This window comes from Lichenostomus cassidix, chromosome 8 (assembly GCF_008360975.1).
Source record: "Lichenostomus cassidix isolate B80296 chromosome 8, HeHo_3.0, whole genome shotgun sequence".
Lineage (NCBI taxonomy): Eukaryota > Metazoa > Chordata > Aves > Passeriformes > Meliphagidae > Lichenostomus > Lichenostomus cassidix.
This window is the reverse complement of record NC_139489.1, coordinates 18,543,344-18,562,088: the sequence shown is the minus strand read 5'-3', so window position 1 is coordinate 18,562,088 and position 18,745 is coordinate 18,543,344. Positions and strand designations below refer to the sequence as shown.

The following is an 18,745-nucleotide window of genomic DNA, read 5'->3' as shown; positions in this document are numbered from 1 at the left end:
GATTCCAGGCAGCACAGTTCTAGGTTACACCAGAAATGCTTAAATCAAGAGCAGTATGCTGAAATATCACCTACCTGCTTCACATGCAGAATACATAGCAACAACTACTTCCCACCTGAAAAGATCATACTTCATGCCTTTCATTGAATCAAGAGACACCCAAATTTTGTGAATTGAATTTTGCACATGCAGTTGTGTGTTGGTAGAAGCAAGTACTTTTCTTCTGAAATATATTACTAAAATAATCAAATGCAAAAAATAAAATAAGCACTTTTGAATTTAATTTTTTTTAATGAAAACAATCTTGAACATTCTGGCAGCATCTGAATGCAAAGGACTAAGATCCTGAGCTACAAGAGGCATAAGGTGAGTGGTCAACATTTGCTTCCCCTCAAAATAACAATTCCTACTTCCTGCCTTGCCCCACCCTTGCTATTTTTGTCACCAGACCTTTCTCAGGCAAGGGTTGTCTGTCACATGATGGCAGAGGAAGATCTTGATCTCTTCTGGCCGTCTACCCTGATTGATTTGCGTGTAAAAACTGGCATCTGTTTAATAGAACAGTTTGCAGTTCACATTACAGAACTTCACAGCTGCTACTTGCTCAGCCACAGAGGACCTCCAGCTAAAGCACTGTTTTTTTACAACAGTCATAGCAAACGGGGAAAAGTTGAGCCTGACAACAATCCTGACACATGTCCCCAGAGGGTCACACCCCAGATGACGGTGCACAGAGACCTTACTCTTTCCACCCTGCTGTGGGCCCTTTTCACCTGATAAAAGTTTCTGCACATCTGGAATTCAGTAATTTGCTCAATGGGAATGCTGAGTCTTACAATTATTTCTCTTTACGAAACTGAAATACAAGCCTATAAATATTTTCTCTACAGAGGAACAGTTCGGGTGAGTTTATGTACAAAGGGGTTGTTTTCTAATGCCTCATATACATTTCCACCTTGAAAAAAATTTACACAATAGAGCTCAATATTAATGGCAATATCAACAACATACCTAAGTCTCTCTGAGGTCATTACACAGTAATTTGTACTTCTTCAAGCATGGAAAATATTGATGAGCATTTCTACATGGAATTCATAGAGGAGCAATTTATATTTGGTTTCAGTGCATCACTTTAGTAAATGAAACATATATTTTATTAAATAATTTTAAAGTTTGGTTTTTTCCCCATAATGAGTGAAAGGCCTATGAGCCTTTAGAAAGACTTCAAAGATTTCTTTGAGCATAAATCCAAACTTTCTACAGCCAAGTCAAACTGGCACACAAACCTGGAACTTCTGGGTTGTAAGATTCACTCTACATGATGCTAGAACAAAGCACTATCATTTTACAGTGTTTGTCAGTACTTTTCGTTGTATATTGAAAGCTTAAAAGGTGCTGGATTATTATGAAATAACTTAGCAATCCTATATTCTTGAAAAGACAAGCCTTTCCTACTTCTTTAAAAGATATGATGATGCTGGTTTTTTTCCCAGGAACTGGAAGAGCAAGACAGTACTTAGAGCTTGGTTTGTAAAATAGAAGTATTGCTTACTTCTCCTGCCTTCCTACTTTCTCTTCTTCACAGAAAAAAACCCCAAAACTTTCAATTTTAACATCATAAAGACTGTTGTAGTTGTAAGAACACCCTGAATTCTAAAAGGGAAGTGGTTTTCTTCCACTTGTTTCTTCAATATTTAGACTTTGTATACAATGAACATTTGCAAATGTTTTGTATTTAGTAAGTCCATTGAAAGAGTACACTATTTTATGCATAAATAGTGCAAAAAAACCTGTATTATAAATTGTGGACAGTGAAATAAGAACTCAGTACAGCATTTCAAGTCCCAATTTGAATTTAGGAATCCATTAGTTATTTGATGCTGCTTAGGTAATTAGACCATTCTCTTAGTCTCACCATTAGACTCAGTAACTCTCCAACACTAAGCAAGAAACAGAATAAATACTCTTTTGAGGATAACCTGAAGTATGGTTTATAAGATTCCCATAACTCTAAAAAAATATAAATTAATGCTATAACAAAACTGTTCAAAATGTAGCACTTTGCAGTGGTATGGGTAATTCATTGTTGCTTTTTGCTTTAAATTCAGAACGATGCTGTGTAGCACCTCAAAGAAATGACTAGCAGGGGCTCCCTCCCACCCCTCAATAGCACCACCACCTCAACTTTTTGCCTCCTCTTTTTCAGCCTCAGAGAGTTCTGTCCAATAGCACCAAGAAACAGCTTGTCTCCATGGACACTACTGAAGCAGTAAAACTGGTAACATTTTAACATTGTAGGTAAGAAGAAATTTCAAAACAAAATCAGTACTTTTCCTTGCAGTAATTTAGTAGAACACTGAAAAACTACTGTCATTTAACAGGCAATAGTAACTCATGCCAAACTCTATGAAGACTTTGTATGTGTGCATTTCTTGAACCTTGGCAGATTCACTACTGTACAGTCATCAACCTGCCCACCTTAACATGTATTTCAATAGCTTATTTTGAGTAATTGTATTTAAATATTTTATATGGTTTTGTGCTAATTTAACGTTACTTGATTGTCCTTTAGTAACCTTTGGCCTAGTGGACAGCTAAAATTAGAGTTTTTTGGTTCTGACAGTCACACCCCAAGCAACACTTTTATGGCTGTTAATGACATTAAACCATAAACAGCTGCCAGAAATCCTGACCACCTGTACAAAGGGGAAAAGCATGTGCCAGCACTCCATCCATTCCAGTTCCCACATCCATGTCAGCATAAGCACACTTTCTCTGGCAGGAGGTGGAAGGAATGGGAGCATGAACTTCCAGCACAGCTGTAGGCAGAAACCTGTAACAAGGGAACATTTGTCGAGTGTCCTGGCAGTCTGCCGGTACGTAGGTGGCCATCCTAGATCTGCCTAGGGCAGCAAAAAAATTTTACCAGGGCTGTCACAGCACCTGCCTAAACGAGGAGTTCACTGCATTTACTTGAAATAGGAAATGAGGGGGGAGCAAGGGAAAGGACACCCTTGCATGGACATGTAATTAACTGAGGGTTTCAGTGCTGCTTATAGGAAGTAAAAAAGTGTCTGAACACAGGCTTTCCAAAAACTTGTTCACTCCGAAGATGCTAAACGTTCCGTGATTCCTGAATTTTATTTCAAAACTGTTTTATCATCAGAAAACTTTCACAGGGACCATTTGTTTGTGTCTTAAATCCAGACACAAACAAGTAGCCTGGGAGAAACTGGGTGGGGAAAATAGGAGGAAGGACTTCCCTGCCCTTTGGGTCATTTTCCTGAATGGTTTTCAATATGTAAATTGAAATGAAAGAAAAAATTCTGTGACTAAGGCAATCGTTTGGGTGTAGTCTTTCAGGCGTAGGGGTGGGGAGGAGGTTGCTAACCCAAAAAACCAAAGTAAAAACCCAAACCCAGATACTTTAAATACATTAAGCCACTCACTTGATTAACATGTGGAGTAATCACACAGTCTTCCTTTAGTTGCTCAAGATGGCTGATAAGAAAATTGCTTACACCAATTGATTTACACAAACCTAAAGAAAAACAGAACAAGAAAAGGTTTTGGGACAATTGTAACTACTTGGGTGGATTATGTGAAAAATATCACTTTCAAGAGACAAAATTATTTTCCACATCATTTCTGTAGAACAAAACATTGCAAAGAAACACAGAAAAACAGCACCAAAATCTAGTTTGACAGTGTTATCTGAAAGCGTGGTTCTGTCACAGTCACATTAGGAAACCATTTTATAATCTAAACACACTGGAAACTCCCCAGTGTATAAAAACTCCAGGCTAAATTCTGGGAAAGGCTAATGTAGTATAAGCAAAGAACAATTGGACTCCACCAGAATGAAAAGAAGGAAATGGTGTTCCATGCCGCTTGCCAAAACTAAAGGAAAGTGGAACATTTGCTGAAGACTAATAAGGTGTGAGCAGTACAACCCCAAGGACATGCAGCCCCAATGAACCATGTCACACTGCCTATATTTCTATTAGATCATTACAAGGTGTTACATAAAACTCAGTGTAAAATCTTCCATTAAATGAGCAGTATGTTGCAAGAACCACAAAGCTTACAAACATAGCTAGATTTCTCAGCTCCTGTTGACAAACAAATGAAGTTAAATGGGACCTAGGTGATATGAAGGTTATTTTTAAAATAAACCTTAAGAATGCATGCATGTTTATAAATTAAGAGCTGACAGTCCTGGAATCAGATGTCTTCCTTCAAACCTCAGATATGATAAAGGACAACTCCCAGTCTTGGCCTGCCACCACCCCTCAGCCCTGCCTTGCCTTGGATAGTTTGGTCCTTCTGCTGTGCTAAACACAGCTATCAGGGACACCAGCTGGGGCTGGGCTGGTAAGGGTCTCAGGCTGCGCATTCTGTGCACCACGACTCAGACCTATTCCCTCAGCAGGGGAACTTTGTCTGGATTGACTTGAGTTGCATTTCAGTTTGTAACTCTACAGATGGAAGGTCTGTGTGTGTGAACACAGATGTCTGATGCCTGTTGTTAATCCAGTATTTATTTGAGCTGACCAATTCTATAAAATGAAAAGACGTGAGTATCTATATACAAAGAAAGAAATTACATTTTTCTAGTCCTCTATGAAATTCTGTAAATGAAGTTACAGTTTACTGCTAGTTCTTATAAACAGATTGTTAAAGTCTTTAAAAAAATCAGCTTTCACATATTTTAGCAGCATAAGCAGATAAGCTGCACAGCAGCAAAACCTGCACACGTAGTATCACTTTTTAATGCGGCTTCTTTTGTAGAATACCAAAAGAAGAAAAAAATATTAACAACTAAAATGCCAGACATCTTTCCCTGACAGAAATTATCATTGTTCAAGATGTATAACATAATTAGGTTAAAACCTGCACTATAGTGATTTACATAATTTGTATGTAATCTGCCAGAAGGAGCAAAAGCTGAGCTTTTGACAAACAACCCTGGAGTGTCAACATTAATAAATCATTATGTCACAGCAGTCAGAAAAACATGGTTCTAACACAATGGTGAACCAAAATATTATACACTATTGTTGAAAGCTAAGGAGTTACAAAAAACATGCCATTATTGCCCTTGAAGAATAAAGCTTTCATTTCAGGTTGAAATAAAACAAAATTCAATCACAGACATGAAATAGTATATTTTCCACAAAAAGCTTCCATTTTTCCCCCCTACAGTACACTCGAAGATGTTTTGCTTCTAGCATATTTCTTATAGGAGACTTTGAAGTCTGTTACATCATGTTAGATTTCCCATCAAGAAATTTCAGGTCAGTTATGTTTTGCATAAAGAGTCATCTGAGCCATGCCTACTAAAATCAGTATTATAGCATTCATGTGTTAGGGTGATGTCCCACAGAGAAAGGTTAATTCAAAACTGCCAAGAAAGTAAACATTTCCCCAAAAAACAGAGAAAGAATTTCAATATTTTTATAGAACCAGTATTTTCTTATAACTTTTTTTTTTCAAGGGAATACACTTAAAATATTTCACTTTCATTATATACACATATTTCGTTTGGGTAAAGTTAGAACCCTTCATTTCAACTCCATTGCTTTGGTGTTAATTACAGTTTAATACATGACAGCGTTTTGACTTTTGCATTAGATTACAATATAAAATAAAAAATATTAAAACAATTGCACAGTCTAACAGTATTAAAGGAGCTTATTTCAATGCATGGTGGAAACATGAATTCAAAACACTGGAATTTCCTGAAAAATAGAGCTCAAATTTGAACAATCAATGAACGGATTTTACTCTAGAGAATTGCTTCCATTTGCCTGGTAGAGGATTAACACAGTTGCTCTGCATTGTCCAAATCTCAGAAAGACTGTTTTTAAGAAGATGATTATACAGAATTATTTCCACATTTACATCTTTAGGATTAATTCCTAAGAATGAAGATTCAAGAAAAGATGGATAAGAAACAGAAGGTCTGGTTAGCTCCTGGGCCTTATCTGACAGATTGATACTTGGGACTACGTCTATCAAACAAGATCTATGAAATCATATCAACAGTAGAAATAAAAACCCTGCATATTGAGAAACTTGTGTAAAACAGTCCTGACTCATTGCCTTGAAATAACCTGGGAGATAGATGTAGGGGGCACATTTCCTTATATTTCCTCTCTCATGGAACTCCAACAGAGGTAAATTCCCCAGAGCTCCTGCCACAGGTCTCAAAAACACCCGCATGCTCTTGAAAATGGGGGCAGGCTTTTTTTTATTTTTTTCAATTTAATACCTGTTTAGAATGCTTAAAAATCTCATTTCAGACAATTCAAGCATAACACATGTTGTTACAGCTATTGTTATTGCAGGTAGTTTAAAAGTCTATACTTCTTTTTAACTTCTTTTTAACCATTTAGACTAGTCCTGAAGTTCAAGTTTTCTGAGATAAAATTTTGCAATATATTAGCTGTAATCCCTCTAGAAAATACCCTCAAAATATACATTTTTAATTTCTTATTTACAAAGTCACAGAGCTTTGACTCAGGGAGAAAAAGCATCCTCCTTATATTCTTGAGGAAATGATTGGTCTGGCCCCTATGAAGCAGATTTTGAGAAAGTGCCAGGTGCAATAAACAGTTTGCAATTCCCCATTAGCTCCCAAAGGCTCCTGTTATATCTTCCGCAGCTTTGTTCTACTCCTTGCGACTCTGACTTCACAGGCTCGAAGGAAACTTAGGAACACTGCTTCTTTTATGCATGTTAAAAACTGACTGACCACAACGCTGGAACAGAAAATTTCATCCAGCTTCGAAAGCCTATCATGAAACTCTGCAAGACACATCAGAAAACATATGGGCAAAGGAACCGATGATTATAAGGAGGGAAAAGTAAGGATCTTTTCTATTCTACACAAAAAAATCTTGGCCACCACCACATTGGTAATTTCACCACACTGTATTTCTCCCAGCTGCTGTGAAGCACGACATCATGCTAATGGACTGGTTTTCAATACAGTTGAGTATTAAGCTTAAAGGATTTTTTAATGTAACTTACACAATGATTGGGTATTTTTCCTTTACTCTGTATAATACCAAATTATACAAAGTTTGATTGGCACTGTTAGTCTTGCAACAGAAAAGCATAAATATACTGTCTTGGCACCACAACACTGTTTTAGTACAATAGTGAGCCTTATCTTTCTCTAGCACTACTACGGACTTTTATCAAACTTCTAAATACCGTCCGGAATATTAAATGTACAAAGTTCAGATCAAAAAGATTTTTTAAATTACAAAACTGGGTACCAGGTTTGTGGAGCCCATTTTCCTCCCCCTCCCTGCTGCTCTACATGAGTCAGAGCAACAGAGAATTCCCACGTCCAGTGAACAGTGCCCATTCTGTTGTGTCTTCTATTCAGGCCACAGAATAAAAACACAAATGGATCTACTTTTCACAAGAGGTCAACTTCAGTCACTGTATCTTTATTAATGAAGGTTGCACAGGTTGGAAAGGTCCACATTCTCTCTGATACATACGCTGGGTGTAAATCACATAGAAACCGTACAAGATTTGATTTCAGCACAACTTGCTAAATCAAAGCTGTAGGCTAAGAGTGCCCCACATGCAGACTGAGAGCCAAAGCCTTGATAAATAAAGCAGACTACTCTTAGACAGAATCAATGAGGAATTAACTTCTAAATCTGGGAAACAACACGTGTTCCCACACCACAGGCTAAAACACACAGACACCAGAAGGCAAAGTGCCCCTCTCTGAGACACACAGGAAGACTGGCAAAAACAAAATACACAAATCGTACTTCCTCCCACAAAGGATTTCTTTTTAGCCTATTCACTGCCACAGTACAGGTGCTTATCTACAATTCTGTGACCATTACTCCTGCTACACATCACCTGTGAACCATGATAAACTGTGAGGACAACAGGAGAGCAGGCATGAATAGAAGTTAAATTGTTAACTTCCTGACTAAAAACTCATTTCAAGCAGCCAGTTTTCACAACTGTTGAATGTCTAACTAAACAGCATAATGCAGCACAGTACTGGCTCAATGTATGTTGTCTCTGACCCTAGCTGCTCATTCTGACTACTTCAGTGCTATGCTTTCTTAGTTATGTTGACGTATTTTTATTCTTACAGTTGAAACTACAAAGCAGACCAGATAAAATAACCAATTCACTACGTGGTACAAAATCAGTCCCACTATACCTTAATTCAATAATGCCACCACACACTGTGATGTGAAAGTATGATTAAAATCATCAGCAACTCAGCCAGCTGCCTAGAGGCTAATAGAATATGTACCCCTAAAAGTAGCACTTTGGATGTATTACACAGAGCACATAGGTAAGATTCTAAATAGCTTGTTCCCCCTGTAACTATGATGGCACAGCTTCCTGAACTGCAATACTTTGTGGCCTTCCATATCAGAGAAGATAATGATTCCCAACTGCTATGAATAACAGCAACCTAACTGATGTTAATGCATCAATACTCATTTAAAATAGCTAAGAATCTAAGGCTTCACTTCAACATATGCAAAACAGATAAATAATGCCTTTTCCACAAATTATTATGGACAAGGACTTTCCTTTCAAAGATATTTCAACATAGCCTTCTTCACAAGAGTTCTTGTGCTCACACTGGGACCTCTTTGCACATCTGCATGGGTAGACAACTGTGTATATTTGCTATAAATCTTTTTGTTTAGCTTGCTTATTTACAGTTTTGACAAAAAGGATTCACGTGCTAGCAGAAAAGGCACAAACCATACACTGCAATAAGTCATGAAACAAAGTCCTCTGAAGGCTTATTTTTACACTTAGAATTGCCCAGGAAGTCCTTGACATTAAGAAACATTAATACAAGTTTAGATTCATTCTCACTTTTACATATGCACCAAAAGGACTTTTTCTATGATAATTTCTTATTTTTAAATAAGATACGAAAAATGATGAAGATTTCTTTATGATCTTTAACATAAATGCTACTTCTTTTTTTGTATATCTTTATTGCTGTCTTATCTGAACAACAGGGTGTGGTGCAACCAACATCCTCATCAACCCGCAACCACTTCCAACACATGAAAACACATCTCTGAACTGTGCTTCTCATCATAACAACACAATGAGACATCTTCGTCTATGCAGACAGAATATTATCACAATGTGAAAAAGAACTGTTTCTAGGCAAATTAGTTACTTGCTTTCATTAAAACTTTAGTGCAGCTTATGAACACACATTCACACATGACTTCTACCAACATAAATACACTTGGGGCAAACATTTTGTGGAGCTGTAACACAACAGTTTGAATTGTCAGGTGTTCATCATTTGACATCTAGATTTAAAGCATCTAGCAAAGGATGTGCTAGAAATCTTGCCACCTGCACAAAAACTGTGTTTGGTTCACTGTACCTTTTTCACTCTTACTTTTAAGAACAGATAGAAAATGGAGAAAGAAAATATGATGACTGAACTGGTCTATGCCCAACAATGAAGCTGATAAGAATATTATTAACATTGATTAGATATCTTCTCTCAGTTAGAATTTAAAAAAACAACCTTTTTCCAAGAATGAAGTTACATGGCTTTACTTACTGGGCTAAACAATTTCTGTTACTTTATGAGACTCATTTCAAATCATACACATGATCATAACGAAAACATATGTTAAGACACATCAAGGAATTATGCAAGTAAGATGCAAGTAAGAATATTTCATGTCAGCATAGCTGCACTGCTAAATATTAAAAAGATAAGCAAACCATTTCACTCTTAGTAAAATGGCAGTGAGTTCCAGCGGGATCTGAACCCACAATAACCACCACAGTACTACCCTTGCCAAAAAGGCAAAAGTCCTGGCTAGAAGCCCTCATTCTTCCCAGCATTTTTAGATAGAGGGACGAATAATCATGTGCATGTGTGTATGAAAAGCTTGCTGAGATGATGGGCTAGCCACAATGCCAAAATCAAGGTCATTAAAGACACTGCTTATGGAAAGGGTCACTGCTAGGAACAGCCCAATTACGAGTGAGCACATACAGTGACTATTCCCCATGTCAGAGCAGTTTGCCACCCTGCTTTCATCTGCCAGCTGACAAATGCCTATAAAGGAATGTTGCAGCTGTCAAGGGAATATATGACTCAATGTATGTATCTTGGAATGGATTCTGTAGGCAGCCTGGTCTCTGTTCTGAGGTACTGGAGAAGATAGTTCCACAAAAGGACAATTTTGAGACCACAAAAATTCAAACCATAGCCTTGATATTACAAGAATCCTAGTTGATTTCAGCTGTTCCAACAGAAATAACCAGTTATTATGCATAAATGTCTCATGGACCAAGCTTTGGAATTTTTTCCCTCCCTTTTCCCTCAGCACTGTTTATCCCACAATTCTTTAAAGGAAAACATGAATGCAGGCTATTGAACAAAGACACATGTCTAGAATTCTCTGCCTCTCAGCACTTCAATCCAGATAGAGCCTTCTTCACTCTGACTGTGACCGGAGTCATCTGGCTCCTGTGAAACAGCTCCAATCAAAGTGGAGCAGATTAACACGTCAGAGAAGATATCAGGAATAAAAAAAAGCATTTAACAGCATTTAAAGAAACTAATTCTTAAAACTATGTTGTCCTCAGCTAGTAGAAATCAGTTTAGCAACAAGATCTTTTCTGCTATGAACAGAGAGCTATCAGCTTGGTCTATCATAAGTCAGACAGGATTTTTAAATGGCAGTTTTCAGTGCAGGTAAACCCTATCCTAAATACTTCAGGTACCAACTAAAGTTCTAAAACCAGTAAAGAAATTAACTCTCCTTGCCCATTCACTTGCTCCTAATTCTCAGCATACAGAAGTTGCAATGGCTAATCAGTAGAAGCTCCTCGGGAGGTTGTTCATTAGAAAAATCTTCTGATCACTTGGGCTGAATACCAAGACCAGGTGCAGAGTTCTGATCCCCGAGCTACTATAAGAGTTGGCACAATTCTCTCTGGAAGCATGGTCAGGCCTAAATGCATGCAAATCCCACAGTCTGAAGACATACGTAAGACAACAGAATGTAAGACAAAATAGAAATCTCTGAATACTTTCTTAATCAGCACATGAATGTCTCATGAATAAAGCAGTGTTGTAACTCATCAGTATGACAAATAAGCATTCTAATACTTTCTGTATGATTTGGAGAAATGTACATAAAATTTGTCAGTTTGGTTCATGGTATGGAATAATACAACTGCTATAGGTTTGGATACACCATAAATATCTATCTACCTTTGTTGACCAGAACTCAATCACATTTTTCCCTGGAAAGATATTAATGGAAACCTGCAAATTTAATGACTGGACTCTGTCTATACAAAAGGAATACTACACAAACAAACAAAAAGTATAATCTTGCCTTTGTAGCAAAGAGAAGATACAGGGTATAAATATAGAAATTTCAGGTTAAAGAGGGAAAGATGCTGGTAGAACATTTAATGGACTCCTAGAAACCTACTGAGGGATTTAGCCAGGAGAAAAGATGAGCATGTTTACCCGAAGACTCTGTAGACCAACGGCAACCCAGAAAGACACAGGACCATGTACCAGATGCAATTCAGAGGGATTAAAACACCTAAAGAAGGTAAACCTTTCAGGGTGTGTTATTTTTACATAGATAATTAATATACTATATCCTCCTGTTACAGTAAAAGACAGCATTGGCTTAAGAGTGTAGCTAGGAGTATTTTTGGGCATGCTCTCATATCTGTCATGGTATTCCTCATGAAAAACCACAAGAAAAATGCCCAGGATTCAGAGATTGCTTTTAACCTGAAGTGAGATCTTGAGATAGCTGCTCAGTTGCCTTAGGCAGTTGAACAGTGGATTCAAGCACAAGAGAGTACTAAAACATGAAACCTTCTTTCAAGTGTTCCTGAGACTCCACCATTGGGGCAGTAACCACATTTCATTTAGTTTCCAAAGCACACTGGATCCAAGAAGTGCAGCCCAAAACTTCAGTATGGTGAGCAATCAACTGGAGAGGGTAACCAGATCCCCAACAAACATTATTTAGATTCTCATTTTAAATTGTTCATATTTCCAGTTCAGATCATATCAGGACAAAAGAGCCTTTCACAAAATGCTAACCTCAAATTCCTTTTGATGAAATACGAAAACACGACAGTGGTAAGCCAGAGTGGGGATTTTTCAGCGATAGCAAAGGATCACTCGCATCACTTGAAATTACTATTTTCTATTTATGATAATATTCTGATGTTACAGCTCAACTCCAAAACTTTATTAGGAGTATATATATGAAGCACTAGTAAGCAGCTACACATCAAGACACAGTAAACTTAAGGATGCCCACACATCTCAATGAATGCATATCTACCAATTCCACACCAAGTTCATTGGCAGCTGATGCATTCAAGTAACAGTAAATCTGCAACAATTAATCCTCTACAGCCAGAAGTACCTGGGAGCTTATAAAAATCAGACTCATTATAATATGAATTTTAACTTCTTCTTCAAGTTTTCTGCTTCCTAAAATATTTATTACAGTGATTTTGATAAATATTCTGGGTTTTTTAAACTTGTCACATGAAGTTCTTATTATCTGGGGGCAGGGTCTTATAAATTAATGCACAGTGACCTGGACTGGGCAGAGACCCAGAACCTCTGTCTCTCCTCAGCTAGCTGGGTGGGATGATGCTGGAGGCCAGAGCCCTGTGTCTCAGCTGCTCTGTGTGGGCTCTCAGATGAACTTGAACAATTCTATCTTTGTAGACATGACCTAAAGAAATTCTCTCAAAGACATGAATGTAGATGCAGTTGGTATTTTTCTTGTGTCAACTTTTGGCCAATGTGACCAAAATAAATGTTAAAATAATCTTTTTTAAAAAGTTGCATTAAAGACTTTGAGTCTTGGGTATTAACAGTTTATTTACTCTCCTAGTGCAACTGATAATAACAATAGACTATTAATAATTTACATTACTTTAAAATAAAGTTTCTTGCCCAGAGTAGGTGGAATTTTGCAGAATAAATATTAATCTGGATTTAAATTGAAGAGTGAGATTTACAAATATCTGCATTCAAACCATCTGTGAACACAGAGAAATTCTTGGTAACTTCAGCCAAACCGAAGACTTAGGTCAATACTGACATCTTTTAATCATCTCATATGACTCCTGCAGATAGTTCCCTAACACAAACCGATTTGCTTTCTACAGAAGACAGAAGACAGTGGTTACTGTCTCTGCACTTTCAGATACTCCTCATGATGGACTCACCTAACTACTAAACTCACTACCAACTTCAGTAATTTCAATATTACCTTTGTGAATTGACTGCAGAAGCAAAGTATTTGTTTAAATGGCCAATCCTTGAATGTGAAGCATTTAGTTTCTATTTTTTTTTCAGACTAAACATTTTTTAAAAAAAAGGAGCAGAATTCTAAACAGGAACCAATGACTACCTGAACTAATATCAAGTTCAGAGAAGACAAAGAACTCAGTTATTCACAGAACTTAAAATTTCTTCTCCTAATAAATACAGATTTTATTATTTTCCTCAAGCAAGGATTTTGACCATATCCTACATTCACTTCAAACCAAGGCTAACATGTTGCTCACATAACACATAGCAAGTCACAAAGATATGCAGCAAGTGTTTAATCTTCAGTGGAAAATCTAGTGGTTAACCATGCAAACAAATTATTTAACATTTTGCTCAGGAATCATTGCATTTCCAACTCCAGAGTGGTTAACATCTGCACGTCATTTCAGGAACACATAGTTATGGTCAGGACATCCAGAGCCTGTATCCCCTAAAGGAAAAGTGTAGAAGTTGAGGTTCTAAGGCACTTGACTCAACCAGACTATTAAATTTTCCTTCCTCTGTACATGATCTAACTGAGGTAATTTGGACAACCAGAGCTGGAAAACTTATGCTCAGCTAAATGAATCATGAGTCTACAGAGTGCTTAAATTCAGAAAAAGACTGAGAGCAGCAACATGCAAATTGAAAAAAATGTTGAAGAAATGCAACCACAGGTAAAATAGATCTGGCATGGGATGTCTGTAAAGAGGTATCATGCACAGGGACAAAGATCAAAAGCAATTTTTCCCTCTTTGTGAGAACAGCAATAGTATTTCCAGTGACTTATTAAAAGACCGCTGAGTAGCTCATAGTCTTTTCCATTAGGAAGAGAAAGAGTCATGTAAGACAGGAAAGATCAAAAAGGCGCATGCAAAAGCAGAATAAATGGGACAGGATAGGAATAATAATAGATTGTGAAAAATACAACCTGTTTGCATTAAATTAGGATGGCATATCTGGACACAAATGGCATGCAGTAACTTAAATACTCATCAGGAAAAGGACTTCACTATGGAAAGATTAAATACCTTGTGGAATAATCCATCTTTGGTTGTAAAAGTCACTTATGCTTTGAAATACTAGGTCAGTGTAGCATTTCTTTAAAAACTGAATGTTGCAATGTCTTACACGGCAGAAAACACTTTTAGCAACTTCCCTCATGCTCAGTATAAAAAGAAAGAACAAAAGATGTATCAAAGACAATTTACTTCTGTGTTTCCAAAGGCAGAGCAAAAGTAAATGAAGGACTGAAGTGTAAGAGGGGTATAGCTCTGATAAAGCTGGTGGGGACACACAGCCTGTAATTGCCTTTGTACAACTCTCCTGTTACAGTCACTATTTCAGTAAGTGAGTTAGTGGATAGACTACTTAATCCAAGAAGTCTTCTCCCCACTTGTGAACTTCTCTGAAGCTGTATACAGGGTGGTCCATATGGCCCAAGAATTCCATGACAGTATCTTCTCTCACACCATTTCTAATAATTCTGCATACTTCAGAAGCAAAATCCTCTTAAATCTACAGTCTACTCTTCCTATTGCTATGAACACCAACTGAAGCTTGCTGTGTACTGAAAATCAAAGTGTTATCTGAACCTGAGAGAGTAGCTCCGTTCTTTGAAAATTCTTCCCAAAAGTTAGTACCAAAGAATCTGCAGTTGAGTATTTGCTCCTAATCCAGCATTTTATCTTGTTAACTTTTAAAACACAGATGGAGCTACAAAATACCACAATATATAAAAAACTGGAAAATCACACCATACAATTATAAAAAAAATCTAAAGGAGATAACATTTGGTCTGATTTATACTTAAAGGAGGAGGTTAGTACCACCTAAAGATGTTCTGTAGTGTTCAGTGGTGTTCTATAATGCCATATAGATTTCAATGAATCAGTAGATTTCCTCAAGAAAGTATGCACACTATTAATCTCATGGACAGAATCTGACAATGTATTATTTAGACACAGCACCAAATTGCTAATGTCGCAATTTTCAGAGATTTTAATAACTTACACACCCAAATTCCACTGAAATATGAGCACCCAGTTCATATTAAATTTTTGAACATCCCTCACTATGAGTTCTCCAAATCCCAAAGCACACTGTAATTCCTTCTTCTAAAACAGGTTTTGTTATTGTATCACCTTTCTCATAGAGCTCTTCCATTGCTCTCCAGGTTTCAGCTCGGACCTCCCGATTGCTTTTACCTGGAACCTGAGCATCAGGCCAGTGTATCAAATAAAGATCTAAAAAAGAAACAGAAGCAAACTGCTTATTAAAGTGTCCAAAAATAAATATATCAAACCACACGAGACAGCATTTTCCCTCCCCAATGGCCCCTAATGCATTATCATCGTAATAGTTCCAATTACTACTCAGTGATCATTACTGTAAATATACCATTGGTTGTAATAAATGAATACTGTAACAGCACATTAACGACTAAGGGTAGCAAAATTTGCACATGTTCCACATGTTTAGGTCAGTGTAATCAGAATTTCATGGTTACATACGCACTTAATAAACTTTCCACACATAACAAGCCCCATTTAAATCAAAAGGGTTTTGATCACTGGAATTACAACTGGACTACTACTTATTAAGTGCTGCAAGTCTTCAATTTCATGGAACATAAATAGGTTTGACATTTCTGCAGATATTTTATACAACCTCAGCAGTAGGTCTGTCTTTTTCCTTTCTAAAGAATACTTCCACTTATGCATTTATGTTGGAAACTGCAGCACATTCTTTACACAAATTTTTTGTCTAAGTTTTGTGGCAGCCTTTGCGATTTTTTGAAGAAATTAAACAAAAATTTTAAGGGAACAATATTATGCTTTATTACATTTTATGGAATATTAGCACAATTTCAAACACAATTAAGATTTACTTCTGATGAAATTATCACAGAATCAAAGAACCTTTTCCCAATATCCAACCTAAACCTTCCCTGACAGAGCTCCATGCCATTCCCTCACTGGTCACTGGTCACCAGAGAGGAGAGATCAGTGCTGCCCCTTCACTGCCCCTCGTGAGGAGGCTTCCCTGTGTGCTGTGCTCCTGCACGAAAGGACTATCCTTCCATTGAAAAAAGAAGCACCTCCAACACAAATTGAGAAATGTACATATATTGGACTCAAGAGTTCCAAATCAGATTACATTTTAAAAATGACAGGATTTTTAACTCTTTTATAAGTTTGTAGACACTGCTAGATATTCTGAAGGAGAAATTTAGAGATACTTGGAAAACAATTACATTTTGATTCAAATTCTAACTGCAGATTAAACAGGTAACTGCAGGTATCCCAGTCAAACAGGTTTTGGCCTTTGCTGCATATATTAGTCTGATGACAAACAGAAAAAAAAATAGATGACTGAGATATGTACCATTTTCTTTGTGCTTTATAATATTCCTTTTCTGGCAGTTCAAATAGAGTTAAGAAATAAAAAAAACCACCAACTTGCTTGCAATGAAAAGAGGTTTTTGTTCTTTGAATACATCACACCATTCATTTACAGCATCTCTTTGTGAAAGTACAGATCCTTTCCTTTGTGAATAATGAAAAAATGGGGAAAAAGAAAAGGAAAAAATTTCTTTTATCCATAATTAAGGACTACAGTAATGGTTACTGTATAAGCAGCCTGGTATATTAGCTTTCGTGCTCTAAAAATAGAAATTCAACCTTGATTTCAGATGAAAATGTAACGTGAGATTCATCATAATACACTGGCTCCAATTTTGATACATCACTGCAACACATTAAAGAGAGTACTTTACTTAGATTAAGAAACTAATTAGAACAGTACAGAATTCTGTACAGTAAAAAAAATTAGAGCTATAGCAAGGCAAACATTATTTTGGATGTATCACAAAAATCACAAGCTACATTTGCACTTCCTGATATCAATAACTGACTAGACTTCTAAATACAACTGCTCAGACAAGGAAATAATCACTCATATTTAATGAACTGCAGCATCTGGTTTTGCGTCACATTTAAGGAGAAAGGTGCTCGCTCTTTGCCCTTTTATCCATAAAATCCAATTCCACACACAGTCTTATTCATCACCAATCTAGGAGTAATTACTTCTTCACTAATTTCTCTGGGAAAAGAACTTGTATTTATTAAATACCAATACACGGTACTGGAATAAATACCAATTCTGTGGCATTTAACTGAAAACTAGTATTGGGATATTGATTAAAGCATTTAGTGAGGTTATGATCAAAACTCAGGACTACTCAAATTCTGTTGCCAATAAAATTTCAACTGATTTATATTCGACATAAACCCAAAGATTAGCATTAGGAATTGCTAACACCAAGTGTTCATTTTGATCCAAAATTTTATATGCTACTGGGGCTACTTAGTGCATAGACTGCCATGTTTGTATTTAAACTTTTTTGCCTGTATAACAGAGATGCCATATATAAGTAGGTGTAAGTTACTGGTATCTGATGCCTACCCCACATAAAAATGGAGGAATTATGTATTTTTAATTGCTGCTGGCTATGTTCTCCAAGCCAGACTAATAAGAACTGCTTAACTATGCAGAAAAACATAGTTTAGCAAAAATAATCAAACTTCAGCAGAATTTCACCAAGTTACTTCTCCAAAAGCCTGACTGTTCAGTTAGACACCACAATTTTTGCAAATGCTGACAAAAATAGTTACATCATGGATTTCCACAGACACAGATGCATTGTACTTGGCTCAGGAAACTGAAGCATTCTCCAAAGAAAGACTTTTAAGAGATTTGATAACTGAAAGATGTCTGGCCTTGGACATCTAAAAAATATGCAACACATCCCCCTTCTCTGTATTAGTGTCTGAGGCCTCTTTGATGCAAACAAGATTAGCTGTTGGTCCTTTACTTCAGAAAGGTGATGTTACTAGGTACACCGTGTCTGTATCATCCTTTTATGCTTATTTCAATTTAGGCTTTTTCATTTAACTAAAAATTACTTCACATTTAGAAATGCTGGCATTTAGGGCTGGAAAGCATCTACCGGACCACCAAGTCTTGCAGTCTTCCTGACTGCAAGAACTGTTCATAAAAGATGTGGGGCAAAGGTGCCTTATCTCACAGATAAAGAGTAGAATAGTCCTTCTGCCAGTCATGTGTAAAGCACCCCAGCACAGCCAGGATCTGCTTACTTCTACTGCATCTGTTAGAAAACTTTCCATGATACCTGCAGGCCAATAAAAACAATAAGCACCTCACAAACCAAGCTCTCCGATTTCATCTATATTTGTACACATATTCACACCCTACACCCACACACACATTTTCTTTTGCTTAAAATATTTTCCCTCCTGGGGAACTAGGAAAACAAAAACACTCTTAAATTCACTTTGGAGGCCAGAAATCAGTTTTAAATAA

The 18,745-nt window shown here is 36.8% G+C and overlaps 1 protein-coding gene across 4 annotated transcripts in view; it reads right to left on the bottom strand.

Annotated features, from left to right (window-relative positions):
- LOC146433983 (putative oxidoreductase ZK1290.5) overlaps positions 1–18,745 on the bottom strand; it is a 45,287-nt gene that overhangs the window by 9,801 nt on the left and 16,741 nt on the right. For 3 of the 4 annotated variants that reach the window (XR_014853771.1, XM_085068217.1, XM_085068218.1), the window contains exons 3-4: positions 15,505–15,606; positions 3,450–3,541 (exon numbers count right to left, since the gene is read on the bottom strand). Coding sequence is in view for 3 of the 4 variants with exons in the window: in XM_085068217.1 (XP_084924343.1) it covers positions 3,450–3,541; positions 15,505–15,606 (194 nt within the window). In the remaining variant the exon portion in view is untranslated. The remainder of the gene's footprint in view (positions 1–3,449; positions 3,542–15,504; positions 15,607–18,745) is intronic. The other variant, XM_085068219.1, reaches the window with a different exon arrangement.